Source organism: Actinia tenebrosa, unplaced genomic scaffold, assembly GCF_029948245.1.
Source record: "Actinia tenebrosa isolate PJP-AT-01 unplaced genomic scaffold, QUT_ActTen_1.0 PGA_scaffold5__44_contigs__length_20552954, whole genome shotgun sequence".
NCBI classification, from domain to species: domain Eukaryota; kingdom Metazoa; phylum Cnidaria; class Anthozoa; order Actiniaria; family Actiniidae; genus Actinia; species Actinia tenebrosa.
The window spans coordinates 8,447,075-8,474,230 of NW_028292582.1; the positions used below are offsets into that span (position 1 = coordinate 8,447,075).

General features: G+C 38.9%; 2 protein-coding genes across 11 annotated transcripts; one reads left to right on the forward strand and one right to left on the reverse strand.

The window, feature by feature from the left end:
- The first annotated feature begins 302 nt into the window (after positions 1–302).
- On the forward strand, positions 303–22,311 carry LOC116294305 (uncharacterized). 10 transcript variants are annotated; one of them, XR_016121216.1, is made up of 19 exons: positions 303–893; positions 2,191–2,546; positions 3,258–3,534; positions 4,458–4,794; positions 4,924–5,117; positions 5,447–5,776; positions 6,208–6,781; positions 7,622–7,933; positions 10,107–10,304; positions 10,965–11,140; positions 11,478–11,794; positions 12,043–12,206; positions 16,425–16,482; positions 17,332–17,454; positions 18,901–18,951; positions 19,085–19,271; positions 20,351–20,487; positions 21,117–21,453; positions 22,055–22,311. XR_016121216.1 is itself a non-coding variant. In XM_089037316.1 (12 exons), the coding sequence occupies exons 1-11, from the start codon at positions 496–498 to the stop codon at positions 11,749–11,751; spliced, it is 3,426 nt and encodes a 1,141-aa protein (XP_088893442.1). In that variant the 5' UTR covers positions 303–495; the 3' UTR covers positions 11,752–11,794; positions 12,043–13,001. The 10 variants fall into 10 exon arrangements, 1 of the variants encoding a protein (XP_088893442.1); XR_016121213.1 differs by having other exon boundaries at positions 17,332–19,271; positions 21,117–21,257; positions 21,341–21,453; XR_016121215.1 differs by having other exon boundaries at positions 17,332–18,951.
- LOC116294308 (pyruvate dehydrogenase E1 component subunit alpha, mitochondrial) lies at positions 17,267–27,009 on the reverse strand. The gene is made up of 11 exons (XM_031701888.2): positions 26,881–27,009; positions 25,931–26,002; positions 25,355–25,528; positions 25,073–25,199; positions 24,333–24,424; positions 23,746–23,844; positions 22,692–22,841; positions 22,047–22,118; positions 21,416–21,483; positions 20,359–20,467; positions 17,267–19,184 (listed from the first exon to the last, which is right to left on the reverse strand). Exons 1-11 carry the CDS (start codon positions 26,932–26,934, stop codon positions 19,017–19,019), a joined length of 1,185 nt encoding a protein of 394 aa, XP_031557748.1. The 5' UTR covers positions 26,935–27,009; the 3' UTR covers positions 17,267–19,016.
- Between the last annotated feature and the right edge of the window lie 147 nt (positions 27,010–27,156).

The window sequence follows — 27,156 nt, forward strand, 5'->3', positions numbered from 1 at the left end:
ATTCGGGAAGGAAAGAAAAGGAGAAGAGAAGAGAAGAGAGGAGAAGAGAAAAGAGAGGAGAGGAGAGGAGAGGAGAGGAGAAGAGAAGAGAAGAGAAGAACGATAGAAGGTACTATGGCGTGTGACCGAGCATGTAGAGTTAGTTAAAAGTGATACATACAGTAACTGTAATTTTTTTTAATCAAAGAATTAAAAGATGGAAAAGTCATTATAGTTCCAAACGCTTTACGAGGATTTTAGGTTTACTTCTTATTCACTTATCAAAATACATCGTTCAAGCTTTGCGGATTTTTTGAGTTGCAGGAACCGGAATTACGTCACAAGTCTAACGATGCGTGCATTTCATTCACCCGTGAGAATGTGATCACGTAAACAGCTGAGTTTACGAGTAGTAAGACGAACAGTACGCTGTACGGTGCCAGCAAATGAGCCACAGTAATGTTAAATTAAGAAATTATCGCTCTGGCAAATCTTGGATGATGGCATAGTCAAGATATGGAGAACGAAGCGTTTGTAAAGATGGAAGACGAAAAATCGACTCCGTTATCGACGCCGGTACCAGGAAAGAAGAAAATATGGAAAGTTAGGGTAAAGCAAATTTCGATGGAGTTGAATGAAATGACCAAACACACTTACTATAATCATGGTGAACATCGTGAAAACCGAATACATTTAGCTCTTCAAAATGAGAGCATTCCGACCCTTGAAAAAGAGATAGAGGAGGCGAAAGAAAACGAAGACATAGATGGTCTAGACCACCAAGGGTTTGCAGCTTTGCACCACGCTACAAGGTACAACCGAATCGATGCAGTAAAGATTCTTCTGAAGAATGGTGCTTGTGCAGACGTTCGTACTAAAGATGATTGTAATACTCCTCTTCATATTGCTTCAAGGTAAAACTTTAATTGTAAATATTTTCTTTGCCATATTTGACCTTGTCGTCTTAATAGGTTTTACATACAAGGGTCGGAATGAATCGTCATGCACTAATTTTTTTAAATAAAATATTATTAAATGTTTTAAAGTTGTCTTTGTGTATTCTCGTTATATGCACGAATTCTTTCTTAATGTCTTTAATGACGTTCTACGTAAAAACTACATAAATTAATTTTTGACCTTAAAAATTGCTGAAAATTCGTCTCTAATGCAGAAATAGGAGAAAAAACAGCCAAAATCCAACGAACTTCTTAGTAATTGAAGTAAATTGGGAACATGAGTCTTTATTCCTGATGTACAGATTATAGATTTCTCTTTCGTTGCGTAACTTAAGTACCACTCTATTAAACTTCAAGTGTTTTTGCAAAAATTCTAATTTTAAAAAGCCTACACTTGCTCAACCATGAACGTTTGTAAAAATATTTTTTTAAGCAGTTACCTTTTTATAAAGATTTAGTCTCAGAATGAGTTTTTTGCACAGTTTTTTATTTTGTTGGTGTTAGAAAAAGTATAATGAGGGAATATCTTCATGGAGGTTCAGATGTCAGTTGTCAATTAAAAATTTGATTATTTATCAGTTGTCAGTTAAAATTTCGCTAATTGTTTATCAGTTGTCAGTTGAATATTAGGGCTTTTAATTTGTCAGTTTTCAGTAAAGTTGTCAGGCTCGAGACTCGCAAAAAACAACTAAAGAAAACGACAGGTTCTGGTATTGGTTGTTTGTGCCATGGTGTCTGCAGATCTTCATCTTTAGTGAACCCATAGGACGATATGATTTGATGGTAAATAAGGCGTAGCATCCGATCGTGTCTTGCTTTGTATAGGGATTGTGCGAAAGCAGAACATCCGCATAGCAAGTGTGGTATTGTTTCTTCTTGGACGTGGCATAACCTGCATCTTAGATCTCCTTCTTCTTCGTTTAACTTCTTTCTACGATATACCTTAGTTGTCAGTAACTGTTGCAGGATACTAGTGTGTATACTGTAAACGACGTCAGGAATGTTCGTCCATATCTTAGGGATGTTATAACTTTCTTTCTCTAGATCTTTGTCTTGCCAATGTCTAAGAAGGTACTGGCCTACCCATGCTTGTTGCTTTACTTCGTCTTCAAACTTAGCTTTGTTTCTTTCTTGAGCGCCGGCTTGACGTGTTTATTATTATTATCATTATCATTATTATTATTATTATTATTATTATTATTATTATTATTATTATTATTGTTCTATATAACCTAGGATTTATTTTATTCAATAGATTCGGATGGTTAGAAGTGATTAAACTTCTCCTCGACAACGGTGCAGACCCAACGACACAGAACACGAATGGCAGCACTCCTCTTCACCTAGCGTGCAGACGAAGCAAGTTAGAAGTGATTACCCTACTTCTAAATCAACGTAGTGTTAATGTCAATGCTAGAGACAAGCTGCAGCTGACACCATTACATCTTGCTGCTGCTCAAGGATGTCCAAAAACGTGCCAAATGCTGATGGATCATGGAGCTGATGTGTTTGCAGTGGCATCAGACCAAACAACTCCACTTCACTCGGCGATTTTTAATGGCAATGATAAATGCGGTGGAAATTCTGTTGCAGATACTTTACTTCTAAGAGGTAATAATAATTATAATAATAACTTTAATTAAACACAAAATTCTGGGAAAGTATTTATAAACCTTATTGAAACTGAACCTTTAAAAGTGTAAGTGTTAATTGTCTTCAATCAGAGGCGGATCCAGGATTTCGTTCAAGGGAGGGGTGCTGCGCACAAAGTTAACCCATGGAGGGGTGCACCCCTTAGAATCAAAGGGAAAAAACAGTATTGGTTATCTTCGAAGTAGGGGCACAAAGTCGAGCCGGGGAGGGGTGTGCACCCCTCCCCTGGATCCGCCCCTGTCAATAAACAGTAATGTATCTTTAACCAAGGATGTTGTCATCAAACAACTGCAGCAGCAGCAGAAACTGGAGGAGAAGAAGAAGCAAAGACATCAATAAGAATAGTGGCAACAACAACAAAAACAAGAGCATGAGAAACCTTTTTATGCAAAGAATATTTTTTAACGGCAGCAACAACAAAATCAAAAACATAAAACATTGCAACACCAGCAGTAAAGTCAATAGCATGGACACCAACAGCAAAAGAAACAAGAACAACGGCAACAAGTAAAAACAACGTACAACAACGAAAGCAGCAATAGTCCAGGGTGACAGTTTCAGAAACTTCTCCCACGTAGACTAAAACTATCAACATTCATTTAATCAGTTTCCACCCAGCTGCTTTCAAACTGACCACTTTAACATATAGTACGTTTGTTTTCATTGTAGTAGTGGCTCAAAACACTCGTAATGTAGATGATATCATCAAGTCACACGACATGAACTGCAACACACTCTTGCACAATTGTGCTCTGACAAATTCCCTGGATGTCGCTAAGAAGATCATCGAGCTTGGCGCTGATGTCAACGCTTTAAACACGAATCTTGGAACGACACCACTCCACGTGGCTTGTGCGATGGGTGGTTTTGAAATGGCGAAGATGTTGGTGGAAATGAAGGCAGCTTTGCAACCCAAGGACTGTAGTGGCCAAACACCATTACACAGGTAAGAACACCCACCAGTCTCAACGGTGTATCCAGGGTGTTGAGGTATGTGGGGAGTGACCACTTCATGGGAAATCCTAAACGTCTCTGCAACAACAAAATTTAATGATGATGGTAGTGAATATTAGTAACCAGTGGCAATGATGATGACGGTGGTGGCGATGATGGTGGTGGTAATGGTGTTGGTGTTGGTGTGGTGATGGAGATAGCGATGATATGATGGAGATAGCGATGATATGATGGTGGTGGTGGTGGTGGTGGCGGTGGCGATGGCGATGGCGATGGCGATGGCGATGGCGATGGCGATGGCGATGGCGATGGCGATGGCAATGGTGATGCCGTGATGGTGATGCCGTGATGGTGATGCCGTGATGGTGATGCCGTGATGGTGATGCCGTGATGGTGATGGTGGTGATGATGGTGGTGGTAATGGTGTTGGTGTTGGTGTGGTGATGGAGATAGCGATGATATGATGGAGATAGCGATGATATGATGGTGGTGGTGGTGGTGGTGGCGATGGCGATGGCGATGGCGATGGCGATGGCGATGGCGATGGCGATGGCGATGGCGATGGCGATGGCAATGGTGATGCCGTGATGGTGATGCCGTGATGGTGATGCCGTGATGGTGATGCCGTGATGGTGATGCCGTGATGGTGATGGTGGTGATGATGTTGGTGGTAATGGTGTTTGTGTGGTGATGGAGATGGAGATAGAGATGATATGATATGATGGTGATGGTGATGGTGATGATGTTGGTGATGATGGTGATGGCGGTTGTGATGTTAGGGTGGTGGTGGTGGGTTGATGATGGTGTTGATGATGGGGTGATGGAGATGATGATGTCGCTGAAGATGCTGCTGCTGGTTTGTGTGTAATGATGATGATAAGGAATATGATCATACAAATTTCTTATTTCATTCAGAGCTGCAATGTTTGGTCACGTGCAAATCATAGAATATCTCCTTGACAACGGTGCTGACGTTGACCCACGTGACAAATCCAACCAAACTCCATTCCTGGTGGCCGTTGCAAGTAAAAGAACCAATGTAAACACAGTAAAACTGCTGCTCGGCAGAGGAGCTCAAATCAATGCGCAAGACGCATATTTGAAAACCTGCTTACATCTGGCGATCGAGAATCAAAACATCGAGATTGTTAACTTGTTACTTGAGTATGATTCAGGACTAGAAAACCTGAACAGTCCAGATGTACAAGAAAGAGTTCCTCTGCACTACGCGGCGTTGTGTAAGGATGTTAAGGTAAAATGTTTTTCTTAAGGAAGAAATCAAATCAATCAACCTTGGGCGTAATGGATTCCCACGTGTTATTTCCAAGAGTATCAAAAGTTGGCTATTTTCACCAGCAATACCTTCTTGTTTTGTTGACAGTGTTTAAAGGCTCTTTTAGCGAAACAATCGCGCTTAAACTTCCGAGACGAAGATCAAAAAACCGCTCTGTACCTTGCGGCCGAAAATAACCGAGCTGAACATGTGGAAGTCTTGGGACTAGCTGGTTCATCTGTGAATGAAAGAAATGAAGAAGGTAAAACGCCTCTTCATGCTGCAGCTTGTAACGGAAACAGGTGAGGGAAAAAACAAACAATGCATGGTCATCATTAATTTATTCCTTTTGCACTGTCTGCTCTAATTTCGTAGTTATCATATAATGGGGTGAGAGCGATTGAGTTTCAAGGACCACCAATTTCACCCTAAATCCTCTTCTGAACTGGAAAGACAGGTTATACTTTTGAAATACCTAGCAGCCAAAGTTAAGCGGGACCGGCTGGCACAATTCTTTTGACCTTGTGTTGGATCATTTGAAATTAAACAAAGAATTTGTTCGACATATGACAAAATGTAAACAGAAGGCAAAAAGGTGCAAACGTTTTTTAATCGGGTCCTTTTTGAATAGGAAAGTCTGCAAGGTGTTAATCAAGCTTGGTGCAGACATCAACAGCCGCGATGACAAAAAGCAAACCCCTCTCATGTGTGCTGCTGTTGAGGGCTGTGCAAAAACATGCAAGACGTTACTAGAAAATAATGCCAATATGGACGATACAAGTGCTGATGGCGAAACACCTCTACTGATAGCAGTACGTCACAATAATGGCTCGGTTGTCGAGATGTTGATGGATCTTGGCGTTAATGTCAAGTGTCGTAATGTTAGTGGGATGGGAGTCGTTGAGATGGCGGGAAAGTGGAATGCTGTGGATGCTGTCAAAGCTGTTTGTCGTAACAAAAGGTAACAGTCTTACCGTTCCGACAATCCCTTCGTACTCATTTTCCTTGATCCATCATCATCCTCCATGCATCATCGTCATCAACATCACTACCATCATCATCATAATCGTCTTCGTTTACATTTCCATAATGAGCATTATTATCAACATCGCTCCTCTCTTCATTACCAACATGTATCTTTATGCATCGTCATGTCATCGCATCATTATCACCATCGTTATAATTACCATCATTACTGACTTCGTCGCGTCTTCCAAATCACTCCATAGTTCATGGCTGGAGTTGGGGGGGGGGGGGGGGGGGGGGGCTAACCAACCAGCCCATATGCATGTAATTCCCATGGCTAGGGCTGAACCTATCCTTACTAATTCAGTGTTACGTAATTCAGATGTGGTTTTACTGTGTTATATCATTCGTTTCTCGTCCTTTCAGATGGAGAGAAGTACTGGAAGACAATGATAGCCCCACTGGTGTACGTCCAATGCAAATACTCATCAATAGCTTCCCCGAGGCAGCTGCAATTATAATGAACAAGTGTATCAAAAAACCCGAGAATATCAACCCAAGACACCAGGACTATACCATTGAATATGACTTCACACTGCTCGACCCAGGCCCTGACGATCCAGTTCTCCTAAATGGTAAACGATACTTTGGACCGCTGACCATGGTTGAGCATCACCGACGCGATCTTCTCTTGCATCCTCTGACTCAAACTCTTTTGGACCGAAAGTGGAAAACTTTTGGAAGTTATATATTTTACTTTAGTTTCATCGTCTACTTGGTGTTTCTGGTTTCCTACAGTTATTTCATTATCACAGAAAGACAAGAGGAGAAAATGATGGGTATTTTGGGTAGCACCAATAGCACTCTCAAGATGTCTGCAGTGTACGAAGTATCAGGGACTAAATATGCCATTGCTTCAATGAATCTTGCCTTCGTCATCTTACAGATTGCAAGAGAGATGGCTCAAATAATACTACAAGGACGATCATACTTTAAAGATGTAAGTAGCAAGACTTATTTATGCGCGTCTATGAAGTACTTCGTCGGTATGGTGGCCATCTTGCCAAGGGGCAAAACAAAGCAAAGATGAAGGAAAATATATAGAGTTTGGTGTGTTTGTCTTTTTTTATGGCCAAAGATCATCGATGTGCCTTCTTAATTCAACTTTTTCTGTTTTTTTCTTCTGGTGAGCTGCTAATATCAATCGACGTCATTGCTGTAACAAAGCTTTATTTGCCCCCTTGGACATCCAACAATGCCTTGCGATCCAAGATGGCCGCCTTATCTTCAAAGTAGTCTATTGACGTGTAGGTCAAATATTAATTTGAGGAGGAAGGGTGGCTAGCTCGTAATTTGGTTATATATTTGAAATAACGAAAGGTACTTAATAGTCTCAGCAACTCTTGCCTGCGACAAGCTGAACACGATCCCATCTTAACTCCTTTAGCTCCCATTGTATACTGCACAGTAAATTTGAGGGGACCAATTTGGCCCCAGAGAGCCATTTTGGCTTTTTCAAAGTAGTGCTATTTTAACCCAGGCTAGGGCCAAAATAGAACAATGCTATTTTGGCCCCATAGAAACCATTTTGGTATGGGTCTATCAGTACTATTTTGGCCCCCTCAACTAGGCCAAATCAGGGGGGAAATCCATATAAGGGGCTAAAACAGTCCCAAAATCAGAGCTAAAAATTGGCCCCTATCTGCCGGTAGTGCCAAAATAGCCCTTCTTTAAGGAGGCCACTATAGGGTCCAAATTTTGGCCCCATTTTTGGGGCCAAAACCGCCCTATCCGATTTATTGTGTGTTGGGTAAATTATATTAATCTTTTTTTCTATTAGTACGTAAACTTTATTGAGTGGATGTTGTACACTTCAGCTACGCTCTTCTTGATTCCATACGTCGCTCCTGATAGCATGGTCGACTTTCTCTTCGCGTACATTACTGATCCATACTCCTGGTGGCTCATCGCACTTGTATCCATATTTCTGTGCTTCATCAACTTTGTGCTGTTCCTGCGTCGCTTTAACATGTTCGGAATCTACATTTCGATGTTTCTTGAAGTGTTGCGTAGTGTTGTGAAAGTGATGTTGATATTCATAGAGATCATTATGGCTTTTGCTATTGCCTTCTTCATTCTTTTCAAAGAGCAGGTAAGATATAAGTAACATATTTTGAATGTATTATTGTGCGGTCTTTATGACTAATAATAATAATAATAATAATAATAATAATTACATGTTTTACCAGGGTAAGCTCGTCAGCAAACAGCTGTTATCAAGGAGCGCCCTGGGGGCAACAAAAATTATCAACAAAATAATAAGATAATTAAATATATATATACTGTAAAATACTAAAATGTTAGTAAAAATCAATACAGTTCATTAAAACATTTAAAAAATATCTTTGAGATTAGACTTAAATAATAATAAAGAATTAATCTCTTTAAGAGAGCTAGGTAGACTATTGTAAATGATAGCTCCAGAATAATAAAACGTTTTCTTGGCTGATTCAGTCCTAACTTTTGGTATGATAATATTTAAACCATTTTGTCTAGTATTATAGCCATGTGAGACATAATTAAAGTAACCATTAAAAATCTCAGGTGCAATGCCATTTAAGCACTTAAAAATAAAAATAAGCTTATGAATTGAACATCTATTTCGAAGACTCTTCCAGCCCAATTTATCTATCACCTTATCATGGTCTAAGCTACAATCCTTTAAAATTATTCGGCCAGCTTTCGTTTGTAAATGATCTAAAGAGACATTAATAGAAGCAGCCAAATTGATATTCCATGTAAAATCACAATAATCTAATTTTGGTAAAACCATAGTGGTATAGATTTTGTTAGCTGCATACGTAGTGAGACTATTTCTCAATCTACTCAGTAAGCCAAGCTGACTTGAAACTTTCTTTATAAGTCTGTGGACATGTTCTTTAAAGGATAGCGATTGGTCTAGGTATACTCCTAAATACTTATAAAAGCTCTTACGTTCAAGAATATCGTTATCTAAATAAACATCAAAGTTTAAATTAGAGTCAATTTGATTAAGTTTCATATGAGTTCCAAATACCACATATTTGGTTTTCTTGGGGTGGATGTAGAGATCATTTAACTTTGACCAATCAGCAAGGTTTTTAAGCTCGTTGTTTAGCTTTTGAGTTAACTGAGCCATGTTTGGGGCAGAGCAGTAAATAACGGTATCATCAGCATACATCAGTATTTTAGTGTTTTGTAAACAATTCGGAAGATCTGAAACATAAAGAGAAAACAACAAAGGGCCTAATACGGATCCTTGTGGTACTCCAGAAACCATAACTTGAGGATCTGACAATGAACCACCAAGAAATACTGACTGGGTACGATTTTTAAGATATTCGGCCATCCAACGTTGCTCTTTATCACAGATACCAAGTAGCTTCAGTTTTTCTAGTAAGGTAGCATGCTCAATAGTGTCAAACGCCTTTCGATAATCTACAAATACCGCACCTGTCAATAATCCCTCATCCATATTCTTTCTAATGGAGTCTGTAACGAAATTTATTGCTGCTTGCGTGGAGTACTTGCGGCGAAAACCACATTGGTATTTTGACATAAGATTGTGTTCATTAAGATACTCAATTAATTGTACTTGAACTGCCTTCTCTAGGATTTTTGATAGCACTGGTAGAATGGAAATTGGACGGTAGTTGTCCATTTCGTCTCTCCCTCCTTCCTTGAATAACGGTATAATCTTTGCATGTTTCCAGTCAAGAGGAATTTGTTGTGTTCTGATGGAAAGATTTATAATAGACGTTACAGCTGCACTAATGTACACAGCTCCATCTTTTAACAATCGTGATGGAAGACCATCAAGCCCAGTCGCTTTGTTTGTCTTTAACTGCAAGAGTTGTTTACAGACAAAGCCGATATTAACTTCACTCAAGTGGAACTTGTGATTAGTAGATTAGACTATTCTTTTGATCTTTTTCTTCTCCTCCTCCTCCGCCTTCTTTCTCATTGACCAGTTAACGCCCTGGTCGTGAAACTTGTCTTTCTTCCTGTTCTCGTTGGCTCCTCCTCGTATGTGTTCTTGTACTTTGTTTTCGTCCTCGTACGTGCGCTTGCGCTTGTCCTTGTCCTTGTCCTTGTCCTTGTCCTTGTCCTTGTCCTTGTCCTTGTCCTTGTCCTTGTCCTTGTCCTTGTCCTTGTCCTTGTCCTTGTCCTTGTCCTTGTCCTTGTCCTTCTTTCTTTTCTTACTTCTCCTTATTGCCCTACTAATTTGTGCGTCCTTTTTTATTTTCTTTTGCTTAATGTCATGCTTTTCTTTTTTTCTTTTGCAGCCATCTTTCAATTCTTTCGTACGTTCCTTTGTCAAGACGACAGTGATGACCTTGGGAGAGATAGACTTTACTTCAACATTTGTTGATTCCTTGGGTGGAAATGAAAACGGAAGCCCAGAAAATCCTTATCCTCAAGTTGCGTTAGTCTTTTGCTTAGTGTTCATGTTAGCGATGTCGATATCCCTAATGAATCTCTTGGTATGCATCTGTTATAACTTATTATAAAATAACTGTTATTGATCTCGCTTCTGATTCGTTGTAAGCGCCTGCTTTATGAGAGCACACAGCACGTGCGCGCACTTTCAGTTGCGTCATTCCTATCTAAAAAACGGTTATTGTAATTTGTATTTTACAAAAGAAATTAAAAACTTGCTTGCTGTGCTGTGTGGAGTTATAAAGCACTTGGGGATTGACAGAACACTCGAGAAGTGTCAGGAAGCACTCTGCTACGCGTCGTGCTTCTTCTTACACTTCTCTAGTGTTCTGCCAACCCCCGCGTGCTTTATGACTGCACACAGCACGCGCGCGCGTTTTCTATTTCTTCATCATAGTATAAATAATGAACCTAGACTATATCTCCTCAAGCCTTTCCTAAAAAAAGAAAATGGAAAAAACAGAATATCGAAAGAAAGGGGAGAAGAGAAATTAGAGAAAAATGAAAGGAAGAAAAAAAGAAAGAAGGAAAGCAAAACCAAAAGGAAGAAAAAGCGGGAAAGACTGAGGTTACTAAAAAAAGCATAAAATAAAGAAAGAAAAAAGAAAGGCACCGAGGGATCGATGCTGGTTGGAAAGAAGGAAGAAGTAAAGTACTTCAAAGGGCCTGTATATAATAGCAATATTCAATATTCCCATCTATAGGTGGGTTTGGCTGTAGGGGATATTGAGATGGTGAGGAGAAATGCTGAACTCAAACGACTGGCGAGACAAGTGAAATTTGTAGCGCAAATAGAAGACAAATATCCAAAGTTCATTACTCGTATGATCTACAAGCCAAGAATACTTGTCAAACCAAACGAGAAGAATTTCAGAAAGAGGTAGGAGTGACAGACGTTTATTTTTCCCTCTCTCTCTCTCTCTCTCTCTCTCTCTCTCTCTCTCTCTCTCTCTCTCTCTCTCTCTCTCTCTCTCTCTCTCTCTGTCCATCGATTCACCCGTCCATCCATCCTTCCATCTATCCGTCCGTCCGTCCGTCCGTCCATCGATTTAGCCATCCATCGATTTAGCCATCCATCCATCCATCTATCCATTCATTAAAGACCGTACTTTCCATTCAACCACCTAACCATTCATATTTCCTTTTTCTCTCCATCCATCTCCCCACCCGTCCGTACTTCCGTTCTGCCGTCCATTCATTCATGACATTTATTTTAGGTTGCAAGACATAGGAACATTCTGGGTCGCCACTTTAAAAAACCTTGCAGAAGAAGACCTGTCTCACGAAGAAGAACTGGCCAACACGTCCTCAAATGACTTCGCATTGAAACTAGAGAAAAACAGGCAACAGATCAAGGCTCTCGTTACTGTAATAGAAAGCCAAACTAAACTATTGAATGCAGTAGCGAACAGGATTGATCCCCGCCTGGTGTCCGGAACACTCGGTGATGATCGTGACTTGGATATCGCAGAGCGTGACGGCGTTGCATGACAGTCGTAAGTGATGGTGGCGGAACAAGAACGATTTTAAAGGGGTAACTGTTATCCAGAAAGGCATCACATAGCGTCCTCTTTAGGTTTTTATTTTATCTTTTATCCTCATTATTTTTCAAATCCAGAGGGGGGGGAGGGGGGGGGTCAGGGATGGAAGGGGGGCGGGGAGGTTTAAGACTTTTCCATCGATCTTGTAATGGTAGACATACGACGTAACAAAAAACTTTGGTTAAATCTTTTCATAATCGTACCAACATCTAAGTGTTTGCACATTCATATTTTTTTCCAGACTTTGATGATATTGAGCCGTCTCTGCCATTTCCCTGCCAATATCCTGAACATGCGCAGTAAGACTTTCGACCATTGTGGTCACAGTCTCGTGCCCAGATCTCTATGGTACGAGACCATGGCGTGATCATGAAGACACGGATCGACGAATCGTTAGGCAAAAAGGTATTAATTTAAAATAAATACAAAAATGCTTAAGCAAACATGATATAAATTCAAAAGAAAAAAGAAAAATACGGCGAAACTCATATCAAGATTATATGCAGGTTTTAATTTCAGCGTGTTTTATAGTATCATGTATACAAAGTTATTTTTAAAATTAAAATTTAATAAGAAAATGAGTACAAAATTAGCATTAAAAAACAAAAAGCGTGATAAGGACGATTTTTACACTGCAGTTAGCAAGATAATAGTAGAATCTTCAAAATATGTTTTTTATTCTCGAGGGAATAAAAACCTCTGTTTAACCTGCATAAATTTGTTCTGGAGCACTTGAATGCGAGGCTATGCGTTTGAAAATCTATTGTTCCCGTCAACGTAGCTGCCGTATAAGTAAGGTTCATTCGGGCCTGTTTTAAGCCTCCAGTTTCGAACTCTTCTTTGCTCACGGTTAGTCTCGACCTTCAGTATAGAATATCCATGTGTTCCAATGAAGGTCAATGGAATTTCTAAGGTTTTGTAATGTTGCGCATTCTTTAATAGCGCAGCGCAACCGTGACGTCATAAAAACGAAGACAAAGGCGAAATTCGGACAAACAAACTTACACGTTTACTTTCAGCAGATAATTTTCACAGCCGATTGCAGTTTATCTTAGTTTACATGGGTTATTATTGTAACTTTAAGCAAAAGTAGTTCTTCATAATATTGATGGGTGCGTAGGTGGTGAGCAGTATGAGTTCACTGCATGAACCGATGTCCAATGGTCCAAAAAACTTGCTGAATAAATTGTTTATGCATGAGGTAGTCATTATTGTCATATTGCTACAGCTTAAACTCAGTTTATACAAACGCGTTATCAGTAATAATGTATTAAAAATCAAAAGATAAATAGGCAATCCAACAACCAAGGACAAAGTTCAGTTAATGCAGTTCAACGTTTTGCTTCTCTTTCTACCAACGTAAACAGAAAAAACGGTTTTTTTCCTTCAGCACATCGTAAATCTTCAAAATAAAAGCACTCGCCACCAAGTGTACATTCACAAATACGTACCAATGTTCATAAGGCCAGGAAATATATAGTATTTTCCAGTAAGGTGAAACAATCTACCAAGAGCTCTCTACTAGTTGATTTGAAACGGTTTGTCTATGCATGTTTTCTATATTTCTCAACTCATGTTAGAATACCAAGACTTGCGAGACACGGATCAGAATGATAGTGCCTCAAAATTGAGTTTTTATCAGAGAATGAAGTAATGGTGAGGTTACTGTAAGATTTTCTCGTGCCAAAAGCACCAAGCGCCGCTTCTCTGTATTGCATCTCACTTCGCCTTTCTTCTTCTTCATTCAAAGCGTATGTGACTAACACCTCGGGTGTCAAAAGGCTCGTTGATGGCTTTGGTTTAACTTTGGTTTCTTCTCTGTCCACACGACCAGCAGCAAGTTTTTGTCCGGCTTTGATTAAAGCAGCTTTTGTTGCTGTAGTTGGTTCAGGAGCTGATTGCGAACGTTTGGCAGCTTCGTGTTTCGGAGTTGACTTTTCAGACATGATATTGCTCGATTCAGAAGCTGTTTCTTTTGAAAGTTTGCAAAGCCATGTCTTTGGGAATGCTTTAAAATATAGTTGGTTTGAACGCTTGTTGCTTTCGACATGGTTGGCTTTTTATCTTATATAACACAGAGACCATCAAAGTCTTTTCTTCCTTACTTCCGAGCAGGTGGTCAAGGCTGAGTGCTCGGCTAATGACGAAGTACTGACGACAATCTTCCGACGTAATACGACCAAATCCGAAGAGATTGATCGAAAATGAATGACCAGTGAATGTTATATCTACGTAATAATCTAATTTTCCGGCGTGAAGATCTCGGAAAACTCACGGAAATTCTTCGGGCTCTCGGCCCCTGATTGACTTGCTTTCGGGCATTCTTCGTCACAACTGAGAAGAAAAGCATTTTGACGTCGGTTAGTCTAGCTGGCAATTTGCTATTTTTTTAAATAAATTGCTGGGCAGGGAGTATCACGAACGAACGAAACTCAGGAGTTCGGTTTGCTTTCAGGAAACCTTTCAATATTAATTCAGGCTAGAAGCGAAGAAAACTGATATAATATATTGTTCGTCGAGTAAGCCACTCCTCATCTTCAGGGCCTCTCAATCAATATCTAAATTTTAAACACAAAAAATCGTCCTAATTTTTTCTAGAACCAGTTTTATTTTTTGTTTTTAATTATTCGATGATTTCGCATGAGAAAGATGACAGAAATGATCTCATGAAGAATAACACAATACGACTCGGCATATTAAGATGTTAGAGGATAAAGAGGACAGCGCCCTAATTTATTGCCATTTTAATGTTTGTCTAGTTTTTAATATTTTAGCAGCATAAAAAAGCTTTGTTATTTCCACTAATAATTACGATTCGACGAAATAAAATAGCGTAAAGAATAAGGAAACATGATAATTGCTTACAAAGCACCTCGGCCTTCTCAGTTATGTACAAAGATATGCGCTATGAGTTTCTCTCTCTCCTTCTTTCCTCCCCCTCTCCCTTCCTTCCTTCCTTACGCCCTCCCTCTCTTTCCTTCTCAGTTCTTCAAGAGTAGATTTTTCTTCATATAATTAACAATCTAAACCAGTTTCTTCTTCTACTCAAAAAGCGCTTACGTCAAAAAAATAGCCGATCAACAAAATATTTGCTAGAATTTCGCGCGTTTTTTCATTACGAAGAATTACGCGACGCAGAAACAGGTGAACAATGTTTTGACTTCATCAATATTAGCAGATATCTGTCGCTGTTGTCGCGACCATAGCCCAGTTATGTAGAATCAATACTTAATGTTGTACGAGCTTTGCAGAATAAGAATCATTTCTCTTGAAAGTTAAAGTGTTTTTCCTGCATAAGTCGTAATGGCAAGACCTAAAGCGATAAGATTGGGAACGTCACTGCCTGATTAGTATAAAAAGATCCTAAGTGCCTTTAACACCCACGCACTCACAAGCTGAATATTTTTTTTCTTTTTCAAATCATTCATATTACATATTAGTTTATATAGAAGCTTTAGGAACTGTTTATCTCTTCTGTTATCGAAGAGAAAATCTTTCCACGTTGTTTATAGAATGAATATTATCAGACGAAATTCAAAATCGATGTGAGAAAAATCGTACGCTTATTCTCAAGGGGTTGAATGTGCGAGCCGATATTTATAACTCTGAACAGTCGATTCCTCTTTTTCTACAAAAACACTGCCTATTACGTTAATATTGATCATGTATAAACCAGACTGTCACAATAATACGAATTTTAAATCCAGAAACATCACTTCAAGGATCGATCTTTTCATCCTGTCATTTTCGAGCTTGATGGCGTAAATGGCGCTGCCTTAATTATTCCTAGAGGGAAAAATAAAGAAAATTTGACAAATTATAAATTAGTTTAAGTGATTGGATAATAGCAGATAAATTAAATTCACGATAGTTTTGAGGCTGTCACAGCTTGAGACACCATTTGTTCTAAACTTCGTGACGTCATACACTTTTCCGATTGCCTAAAAAGGAGCTGGCGCGAGTCAATCGAACAGCGATAACACGTCTGCGTAAAATCAAAGGGAGCTTTAGATGAAGAATGCGACTAAAGCATCATATTTCCTCATGAAAATATGCCGCTACAAACTCGCGTAGTCACCGTTGCACTGGTTGAACTGTTGTTTAAGAGATGCCAGTGTCGTGCCAAACAGAAAACGACAACGAGTTTAAGTGGAATTTTTTTGGTTGCCGAAGTCTTTTTTCCCCCGTTAAATTCATGGGGGAAAATCCAAGTTAATTTGAGTATATATTAAATAGTTTGCGGGCGATTTTCGATTATTTTATTTTTCTACCTTGGCACGCAACTTCTAGATCTGAAGTCAATGGGCGCGCTAATGAAAGGGAGTAAAAATCTTAAAAAACAAAAATACCGCAGAAAAAAGGTCAAAACATTTCATTTTTATTTCAAATATTTTCCTTTTTTCAAGTGCGTCACGAGCGATCTGCGTAAACAAACTTCTTATTATTGATTTTTTTCCCCTTAGGTGAATATTTTCAAAACGAAGAGTTTTGTGATGATAATAACATAATAATATATTTGTACAGCGCTATTTCCAGCAGTTAAGTGGCAATGAACGCTATACAGTATTTTTTCTGAGCGCACTGTCAAAGGAATGTTATTTAGGAAGAACTCATTCAATTCAGAATTTCAAGAAAACAACGTGGGAAAACGTCATCGTTCTTCGTAATCAAAGAAACCGAGGTAAGAAGTAAGCAGTATATATATATATATGTTTGTTGATTCTCGATTAATTTAAAAACAATAAAGGTAAGACGAGGTGCTGCTCGTGAGAATTCACATTCTTAATCATTAAATTCAACGTTGCGATAGGCAAATTTCAAATTTTTTTTTTTTTAAACAGAACTGGAAAGATGAGGGAAAATTAAACGACTTTTCTCAAACCCTGAAACGACCTCTGGGTTGATCTAAGTCAGGGCTCGGCTAACTCACAGATAGAACCCCGAAACAACCTCTGGGCTGATCTATGTCAGGGCATGGCTAACTCACAGATTGAACCCTGAAACAACCTCTGGGTTGATCTAAGTCAGGGCTCGGCTAACTCACAGATAGAACCCCGAAACAACCTCTGGGCTGATCTATGTCAGGGCATAGCTAACTCACAGATCGAACCCTGAAACAACCTCTGGGCTGATCTAAGTCAGGGCACGGATAACTCACAGATCAAACCCTGAAGCAGCCTCTAGGCAGATCTAAGTCAGGGCATGGCTAACTCACAGATCAAACCCTGAAACAACCTCTGGGCTGATCTAAGTCAGGGCACGGCTAATAGATCACTGAAACAACCTCTGAACTGATCTAAGTCAGGAGTAGAGGTCGGCTATTACACTGGAAATCCAGTGATTCCTCACACATGCTTGACTAGTGGGAGTGCCTTGAATTTTTTTAGTTTTCCTTTTGGTCGATCATCGTTAAAACAGAGATAGTAATATGCGCCACCAACGGTTTCTCACAACTGTAAAACTGATTTTAAAAACTTAAATTCTTTAATTCATTTTCAATGTGATAGTTCTAAGGTTTTATCTTTTTCAGATATCTAAAGATGATCGAATCTACTACAAGCCTGTTAAGTGCATTATTCACAAATTACGATAGAAAATAGAAGATCTCATTCTCTCCGACACATAGACCCTATCTCTTTGTTCACCTTGTATAGTACGTATACATTAAATAGACCTTAACCTTAGAGTGAAGTCAATAAACCCGTGAAATAGATATTAGACTCACACACATTAGTAGAGCATAATTTTTTTTTTTTTTTTCTTTTTTTGTGCGTGTCTATTTGACTATTACACGTTGACTAGAATGATTTTCACATGACCGTGAAAGAAAATAGACCATTTAGTTTGTAATAGTTGATAAAGAACAAAAGAAAATCATTGGTTTAGAGTCTACTACTAACTATTAGTTTGCCTATTCTTTCACGATCATATGAAAATCACTCTAATAATTTTATTTCACGGGTTAAATGCCTTTACCAGCTCTAATGACGATTCATTCCTAAACTACCACAATACTTTTCAAAATATCTATTAGTATTCAAATGTTAAGATTCCTTTGAGAATACCAAGACAATGGTGTACATTAGAATAACAAAAAAAGCTAGTGAAAGGGATTCTGGAAGTGTAGGCATGAAATGTCATGCTTTAGCAGAACTTAACATTTACTTGCCTCTTTTCTCCCCGATACATATGACATTTAGAATTTGAAAATTCTATCAAAATTAGGTCAACATATATCATGTATAAACTTAGTATTCCTGTGCTTATAACTGCTACTTACTTATCTTAAATATCTGCAAAATTGAAGTGGTTTTATTATATTTTTACCATCTTTTATCTTGAAACTCATATTTATTTAAATAAGCTTGCATAAAGATAGCATACCCAATCTAGACCAGGAATAAACCACTATGATTATATCAGGAAAAGAAAAACATGGTGCATTCTGGTCTAACTTGGGTACAAATACTATACGTATGATAGACAATCACCCTTACACAAGCCTAGATTAGAACACTATGGGTATTTTAGAAAATGTTGCAAGGTGCATTCTGTTCTAGAAAACAAGGTGCATTCTGGTCTAGCATGGGTATAAATACTTACGCAAGCTAGGTTTGACAACACTATGGATATTTTAAGAAATATAAAGCAAGGTGCATTCTGGTCTAGCTTGGGTACAAATACTTACGCAAGCTGGGTTCGACAACACTGGATATTTTAGGGAATATAAAGCAAGGTGCATTCTGGCCTAGCTTGGGTACGAATACAACTGTACTTATGCAAGCTAGGTTCAACAACACTGGATATTTTAAGAAATATAAAGCAAGGTGCATTCTGGTCTAGCTTGGGTAAAAATACTCTAGGGTATGATAGACAGACACTCTACCCAAGATAGACCAGGAAGCAATATGATTTCCTTCAGTGTACAAGACATAAGCTATTTTTGATCATCCTCAAATTATTCTAGACATCATCTAACACACGAATACCTCACCTCCTTCTTTTAAATATTATAAATTTTATCCCCATCCACCCTACCCTTCCTAACCTTAAGCTTAATGCTACTCATCCAACCTGCTTTCCATGTCTTTTCTTACAGGCTCAAAAGAGTTTTAAAATACTTTTGATCGACATGAAAATAGTGCAAGAGGTAACTCAAAATATCATGGGAAAAAGTGAAGGAATAAAGGAAAGGGATAGAGGTCTTGGTAGGAATTAGTTGGTAGCATGCCATGAGAAGTATTCACAGCCTCTAATCTTTTCATCCTTCATGGTTTCACCAGCATACACGTCCAAGAATAAGTCATCAAGTGGCGGTTCTGGGTCGTTCTTGGCTGCTATGACACACTCTTCAATATGTGCTTTGGCTTCCTCCTCAATTTTCTGGGATGAAACAAAGTAATGAATGAATAAATACATGTGAAAAGACAAGTTGTCACACTGGGGACTTATGAAGCCATAGGAATAAAGGTGGAATACACTGTTGGTGCAGTGTTCCTCTCAGTTGCCGTAGTGGTGGTGGAAGTGATAATTTTGATGCAATGGTGCTGAAGGTACAGATGGTGAAGATGATGAGATGGTGAAGATGGCAGGAGTGGAAGGTTGCTAATGCTGATGGACATGATAGTGGGAGAGATGATAGTAATGATGATGGGGGTGGTGGTGGTGATGGTGGTGGTGTTGATAGGGGATGATAAAAAGGTGGTGGTGATGATGGTGAAAGCAATGATGGTGATGATGGTGATGATGATGACGATAATGATAGATGATGATTTTGGTGGGTGGTGACAATAGTCATGATGCTGATGATGATAGAAGAAGATGGTGGTGATGATGATGGTCTTGATGGTCATGATGATGATGGTCATGATGCTGATGATGATAGAAGATGGTGGTGATGATGATGGTCATGATGGTCATGATGTTGATGATGATAGAAGAAGGTGGTCATGATGATGGTCATGATGGTCATGATGCTGATGGTCATGATGCTGATGATGATAGAAGAAGATGGTGGTCATGATGGTGGTCATGATGGTGGTCATGATGATGGTCATGATGATAGAAGAAGATGGTGGTGATGATGGTGGTCATGATGGTGGTCATGATGATGGTCATGATGATGGTCATGATGGTCATGATGCTGCTGATGATGATGATAGAAGGTGGTCATGATGATGGTCATGATGATGGTCATGATGGTCATGATGCTGATGGTCATGATGCTGATGATGATAGAAGAAGATGGTGGTGATGCTGATGATGATAGAAGATGGTGGTGATGATGATGGTCATGATGGTCATGATGCTGATGATGATAGAAGAAGATGGTGGTGATGATGGTGGTCATGATGGTGGTCATGATGATGGTCATGATGATGATGGTCATGATGCTGATGATGATAGAAGAAGATGGTGGTGATGATGGTGGTGATGATGATGGTGATGATGATGATGGTCATAACGGCGATGATGGTGATGAGTATGACAATCATACTGAGTGCATAGCACAACATGACAGGTTATTAGAATATTAATCTATTCCTCAGTAACCTACCTTGATATCATCAACATCAGCCAGCCCTGAGTCCAGCAGAGTCTCTCTCAACCCTGTTATGGGATCCCTGGTTTTACGGATAGTTTGGATCTCATCACGTGAGCGGTAGCTGATGAAGCCAAAGAAAAAGTTAGTATATGAAAACAATACAGTCTATCCTAAGCAGGAAAAAGCTTTAGCCTCACAATACAAGTACTGGAGATAGTAGGTTCAAGATTCTTTCTCTTAGGGGCTGTTTATATGGAGCGAGCCAGCCCGGTAAGCGGGCTAGCCCGCTTGGCCGAGATGAATTTTGGATTGCGTTTATATTGGAAAATTCAGCCCGCTTACCGGGATGAAATCAGTCATGTGATCATCCAGCCTCGTTAGCATACGAACTCATCCCGCGAAAATAAAAATAGAAAACATGGCGGCATGTGCAGTAGGATCAAATCCAGCCCGCTTACCGGGCTGGCTCATTTATATGGGAATTTTTCCATCCTGCTTGCCGAGATCTCGGCACCGCCCAACCAAGATCTCGGTAAGCGGGCCAGCCCATCTCCCCATATAAACACAAAGCATTTTTTACAACGAAAAGAGGCCGAGCCAAGATCTCGGCAAAGCGGGCTAGCCCGCTTACTGGGCTGGCTCGCCTCCATATAAACAGCCCCTTAGATATTTTTATAAAGTTTCAAATGATACACTTTATTAGGCATTATGCGACTTTATTGCAACCTACAATAAGATTTTTAATCTCATCCATTTATTGTTCTTCTCAGGTGTCATCAGTTTAAACAAGGAAATAATACTCAAGGGAATGACATGGTCTGGAGATTGCAACCCACATACATCACAAGAATAAGATTTGTTCAGGTCTCAAGGGTTAAAGGAAAAAACTATACTCAAGGGAATGACACAAGGTCTGGAGACTTGATTGTAAATCAAATGGCTTGGACATGGGAATAACATTTTGAGTCTCAATCACATTACTTTTCTTCTTGAGATCCATTATTAAACAAAGAAACCATTATCAAGGGAATGAGACATTCTCGTCAGCTGTTGGTAGGCTAGTACATACCTGGTTCCAGGGTCACTCATACTGTGTCCATAGTAACGGTAGGTGCTCATCTCCAATAGAAATGGTCCCTACAACCAAGAGATAATACACCACTCTTAATCAGAAGAGAAAACTAGCTAAAAACTAGTGTGAGCTGCGTCGGGGTTTCTAATGAAACAGTAATGATAAAAAGGTAAATTATACACTGTGAAAAGATGTAAAAACATTTACTCTGACGAAGGACTAGCGTCCGAAACGTCAGAAAGTTGTTTCATCTTTTCACGGTGTAAAATTTACTCTTTTATCATCACTTTTAATCAGTGTTTTCAATAGAAAACCACAACCTGTGAATCTTGCCAAGTATTTTACATCAACTCTCTGCCCATTTTGATTAAAGTTTCCCAAAATTAAGGAAAAACGAAAGAAAGATTTTCCCACTGCTTCCTGTCTATTCATTGCGTTTTGCCACTTACTCAAACTGGTATTGAAAACCCTGTTAATACTACTGTATTCTGAAAACAAGGCTAACATGAAAATACTAAAGAAACCACACTTTTCCTTAAAGGAATTTGTGGAGTTTCGAATTGTGCCATTTCTTTCATATTTTCCTGTTAGTCTTGAATGCAAGATGATTTTGAACAATGTTTATTACCTTTCCAGATCTGACCCAATTTGCAGCAAACTTTGTCGCTTCCCTAACAGTCAAGAGGTCCATGCCATCAACCTGGAAGCAAAAAGATTTGATAATGTGATCTATTTTTGATGTAGTAGAACAGTTAACAATATTCTGGAACAGATCTCATAGAGATTGCAATCAAAAGCTGAAGGTGATGGACTTGAAGCAAAAAATTCACTACAAAAATGAATGAATGATGGCTAGATGGAAATAGGATGAATGAATAAATGATTTAAATGTATAGATGTAAGGGTGGATGGATGGATGGAAGGTTAAAGAGGTAGAAAGGTAATGGATGGATGTAATGGAAGAATGGAAGAATGGGTGGGTGGATGGAAGGGGTGATATATGGATGTGATGGATGGGTAGATGGGTGAGGGACGTCAGTCGGGAGTAATGGATGAACAGATGGACAGGAGAAGGAGAGGCAAGCAGTTGGACAGGTGGATGGATGGATGGAGAGATGGAACAGGTGAATAGATGGATTTGATGGATGGGCAGATGCGTGAGGAAAGGAAGTAGGCACTAAATAGATGGATTTGTATCCAGATAGATGGTTGGATAAATAGGGAAGGCAGGGAGAGAAGAAGTGGAAATAGAGGAAAATATCTAATTTCTTACCCAAAGGCCAGGAATGAAATCCCCCCTCTTATAGTAGTCTGTAGTAGCGGCTGCTCTTTCCACAGCCGTACCCATTCCATATCCATTATTCTCACAGACAAAAACACAAGGCAACTTCCACAGCTGAGCCATGTTATAGGTCTCAAACAACTGAAAAATAACAGGATTATAATAAGTTATTTTACTGTAGTATTCAATATTCTGTGAACTCAGAACTGCTTGTTGTGAAATTGTTTTTTTACTGCCAACAGTCAAGGACATAAAAGGTACCAACTTATTATTTTTGATTGACTGCAGCAAAAAACAAAATTTCAGCCTGCAGCTCGTAACAACCAAGTTCACAGAATATCAAAAACTGAGTAACGAATAATTATTATTAATGGAGGACAAAATACTTTATTGTCAAATGCAATGAAAGAAAGTACAATAGAATGAAACAAAATGGAAGGAAACTGGGATTTAGTAGTCGATTTGCAGCTATGAAAATTAGTACATGCAATTTTGGAAATTTGTCCCCTAAAGCAGCCCCAAAATGCACTACAATACCAACTCTACCCAGTTTTAAATCCCTCAATCTGAGAATGGCTAATAGAACCTTACACTGTTCCCTGCGCCATCCTGAAAGGTAGCCATGCCTTTGCATAGAAGCCAGATGAATGGTGAGCTTGGAATGAGAGAGAACTTTTTAAACACCTCTTAACAATTAATTACAGTCAACTCTCGCCTTGCGGACAACCTGGATATTATGGACACCTTGCTATTAGGGACTGGAGAAAATTCTCCGACAAAAATACTGACAAAGAAATGATCTTAAATAATTTTCACTATTGCGGATGCTCGCTATCACAGACATGTAGTGACGGTCCCACTGGTGAGGGTGAGGGTGTCCGCTGTAACGAGAGTTGGCGGTATTCACATCTCTACATATCATTGCAAGCTCACAATATTGGTCTCATGTCGATGCAAAGGCACGGCAGGGAACTGTGAGAGGGACTATTATGATGTTATAAAGATGGCATTCATGATTTTCAATTCTGAAGGCAATTTTCAGTACCTGTCCTTGGTTTGCAGCACCATCACCATAAAGGGTCAAACATATCTTTCCATTTCCCTTGTATTGATGAGACAGAGCAACCCCAGCCCCAAGAGGAACCTAAGGAAAAAATATCTATCATAAATAATATCGATTACCCTGGAAGATGTCTATACAGTTCCTCAACTCAGAGAGAATGACAGAATGATATTACAGTACATGTACTGTACAGTGACCTGTATCCTTGAGCTACTGTATCCATACATGGATATTTTCCATGGCCATACATGTAGCAATACCCTTATCAATCCTTCCACATTTGTTAGAAATTCTAAATCCTTTATGAGGCCCACCCTTATCCTTGGAAATCCTAAGGTATGGATATTTTATGGTACTACATAATATACCTTCCTCAGACCTTCCCCAACCCTTGGAAATTCCAATCCCCCTCTGTGTGGGAGGTATGGATATTTCATGGTACTATAGAATATACCCTCCTCAGACCCTCCCCAACCCTTGGAAATTCATTTCTCCACCAACGAGTGAGGTATACATGTATTTATATATTTTCCATTTATTCTTCATGGTATAACTGGCAAATTATTTACCTGTGCACCAACAATACCATTGCCTCCATAATATTCATGACCATACATGTGCATAGAGCCTCCCTTGCCTTCTGTGCAACCTGTCTTACGACCTGAAAACAGAACCACACTCATTATGATACAGATTACAACAACAACACCATCAGATTTCTTTTTACCGAGATGGCCTAGCAAACAGCACTATCCCAGTACTGATGCTGTTATCACAATTTATACTGTATGTCTTTTCGAACAATTGGAGCCATAGTTTTATGTTCCCTCAAGCAAATTCAGGAAAGGTATATTAAAAGATAATAGTCTACCACCATCTTAATAAAAGCAAAAAAACTGGTCATCGCTAACCACCACCGCAAGCACAGCAGTGGCGCAACTCAACGGGGTCAAACGAAAGCATGTTAAGGTGCCTCTGTCAGCCACTATACAGTTCATGTATGACCCCAGAGCACAGATCTAACCAGTTTGAATTAGTCAAGGTTGATTTCAGAGGAGGGAGGAAAAACAGGATAGCCGCAAAAACCCTTGGAGTCAGAAAGAGAACCAACATACTCAGCTCAAATAGGGTGACTGGGATTCAAACCCTGGACCTCAGAGGTTAGTGTTTCACCACCATGCCATCCTGACTCCCCAGAAGCAAGAAGGCAAATTAAAAGTTTCCATTTTGTGGGATAATTTTCAAATACCTGCTTGGTTCAAAGGGGTAGGGGATAATATCCCAGAATAGTTTGTAAAATGTATCATACCTGTTAATTCACAGAGCACGCCTTTAGGTGACACTCCTCGCATGAAGCTCCATCCGTGACATCTGTAGGCTGTAATAACACTGTCATCCTTGTCTATTGCATTCTCCATACCAACACAACATGCCTCCTGGAAATTAATTACAAAATATTTACATATCCATATTATGTATTCAAACAAAATGCAAACTTCGAGTTACTGTTGCATACACTTTTTTACGTAATGCTTAAATTCGTGTTTTGGTAACCTTCAAAACTTCAAGGCATTTAAAAATTGGGACTTACTTGACCAGAATACAGATGACAGAAACCCCTGATGTCTTTGGATTTATACAGATTACTAGCGGCAGTCTCCATACGCCTGATGGTTTGCATCTGCTTGTAGTAGAGTAAACCCTCATCCCTTGTCATTACTGCCTTCTTTGGAGGGCCCTCATCCAGGTGATGAAGCTTAAAATCCTGGGATGAATTACCAAATGAATAGTAGAATGAAGGATAGATAGCGATCAAACATTCAATATTCATTTTGAAATCATTATCAACACTACTAGTTATCATCTTCACCATCGTCATCATCATCTGATCATTGTCATCATTATTATGACCATCCTCATCAACACTACCACTACCACCATCATATTCACCACTACTGTCATCATAATCATTACCTTCACCATCACCATCATCATCTTCATCAGAATCATCACCACCTCACCACTATCATAATCAATAATCACAACCACATCATAATTATTGAGTTGTCTTCATCACAATAATAATATGAAACCTTTGTTACAATCTTCTTCCTGGCTTTAAATCATTTCCTGATGGCTAGAATTTTTCTAACAAATTTTAACTCACTCTTAATTCAAACTCAGCTTCATTAACTTTTCCAGCATAACCCCTTTGCTTTGTGAGCAAAGCTGCCGTCGCCTATGACAAAAAAATATATATTAAGTTTGTAAAAAAAAAGTTTAATATTACAATCATCAGGCCTAACCTATTTTTAAAGCAATTTTTTTGCAATAGAGTGCAAACAATAAATCTGTGAAACACTAATTACTAAATAGTACAAAATAGTGCTAATTAAACAATAGAAAACAATGGAATTTGCATGAAACTGTGCTATTTAGTATTACTAAAGTTTCACGGTTATATTGTTTGCACTCTATAAAGGTAGTACAATATTATGACATTACAATTACCACAGATGTCAATTAATTCTTGCTTCCTGATGGGTTGTGCAATACATACAGCCTTAAGGATCGATTGCACAGTTCACAGATTGCCCCCTTGTGAAATGCATCTTGCATTGCATACAAATCGGTAAAATGTTACAGTGAAAATATAGAATAAAGTGTCTTAATGAAGCATGATATACTGTATATTATGAAAATGCAAAGTTGCAAAGATAATGCATTTATATACATAACTCCCATTCACCATTTGCAGTAGCATTAAATGCAAATCATGAGGAAGGTTGCAATTATTAGTTCTGGATGCTATCAAAGTTTATTGGCTGCTGTTCAATTAACTGATTTGAAATCTAAAGCGCACAACTTTTATGTCAAAACCTTGAACCCTGAATTGACTATGAAAATTAAAGGATGATTAGATCTTCTTAAAAATTATATTGATTTTCAATTAGAGGTACGATAAAACAGAAATACTGTACAAATCTCGAGATGTCTATTGAATTTTCAATACAATTGACAACAACCATTGTCTTGAATGTTGTTTTTACAATTAGTAGATTTAAATTCACTATTCTGCACTTTTTAAAGGCAAAATAAACGAATAAGGATACTCACATGTTTAGAGAGCAGTGCTGACAGTCTAAATCCTCGTATTCCTCTAGATAACATAGTTAAATATGTAGAAATATTATGCAAACTAAGACGAGCATCAGCTGAATTCAAGATGGCTGCCGACAGAGGGTCTGCATGACCCAGGGTTAAGATGAGCGGGTGTCCCGCGGGAATCCCTTTCAGTTGCGCGGTAATATTAATCCACACTTTTTTCACGATTCCGAGTTTTTTTCGGTTTTTTTTTTCCACCTTTAGTTATTCCTTTATTTTTTATTCAAG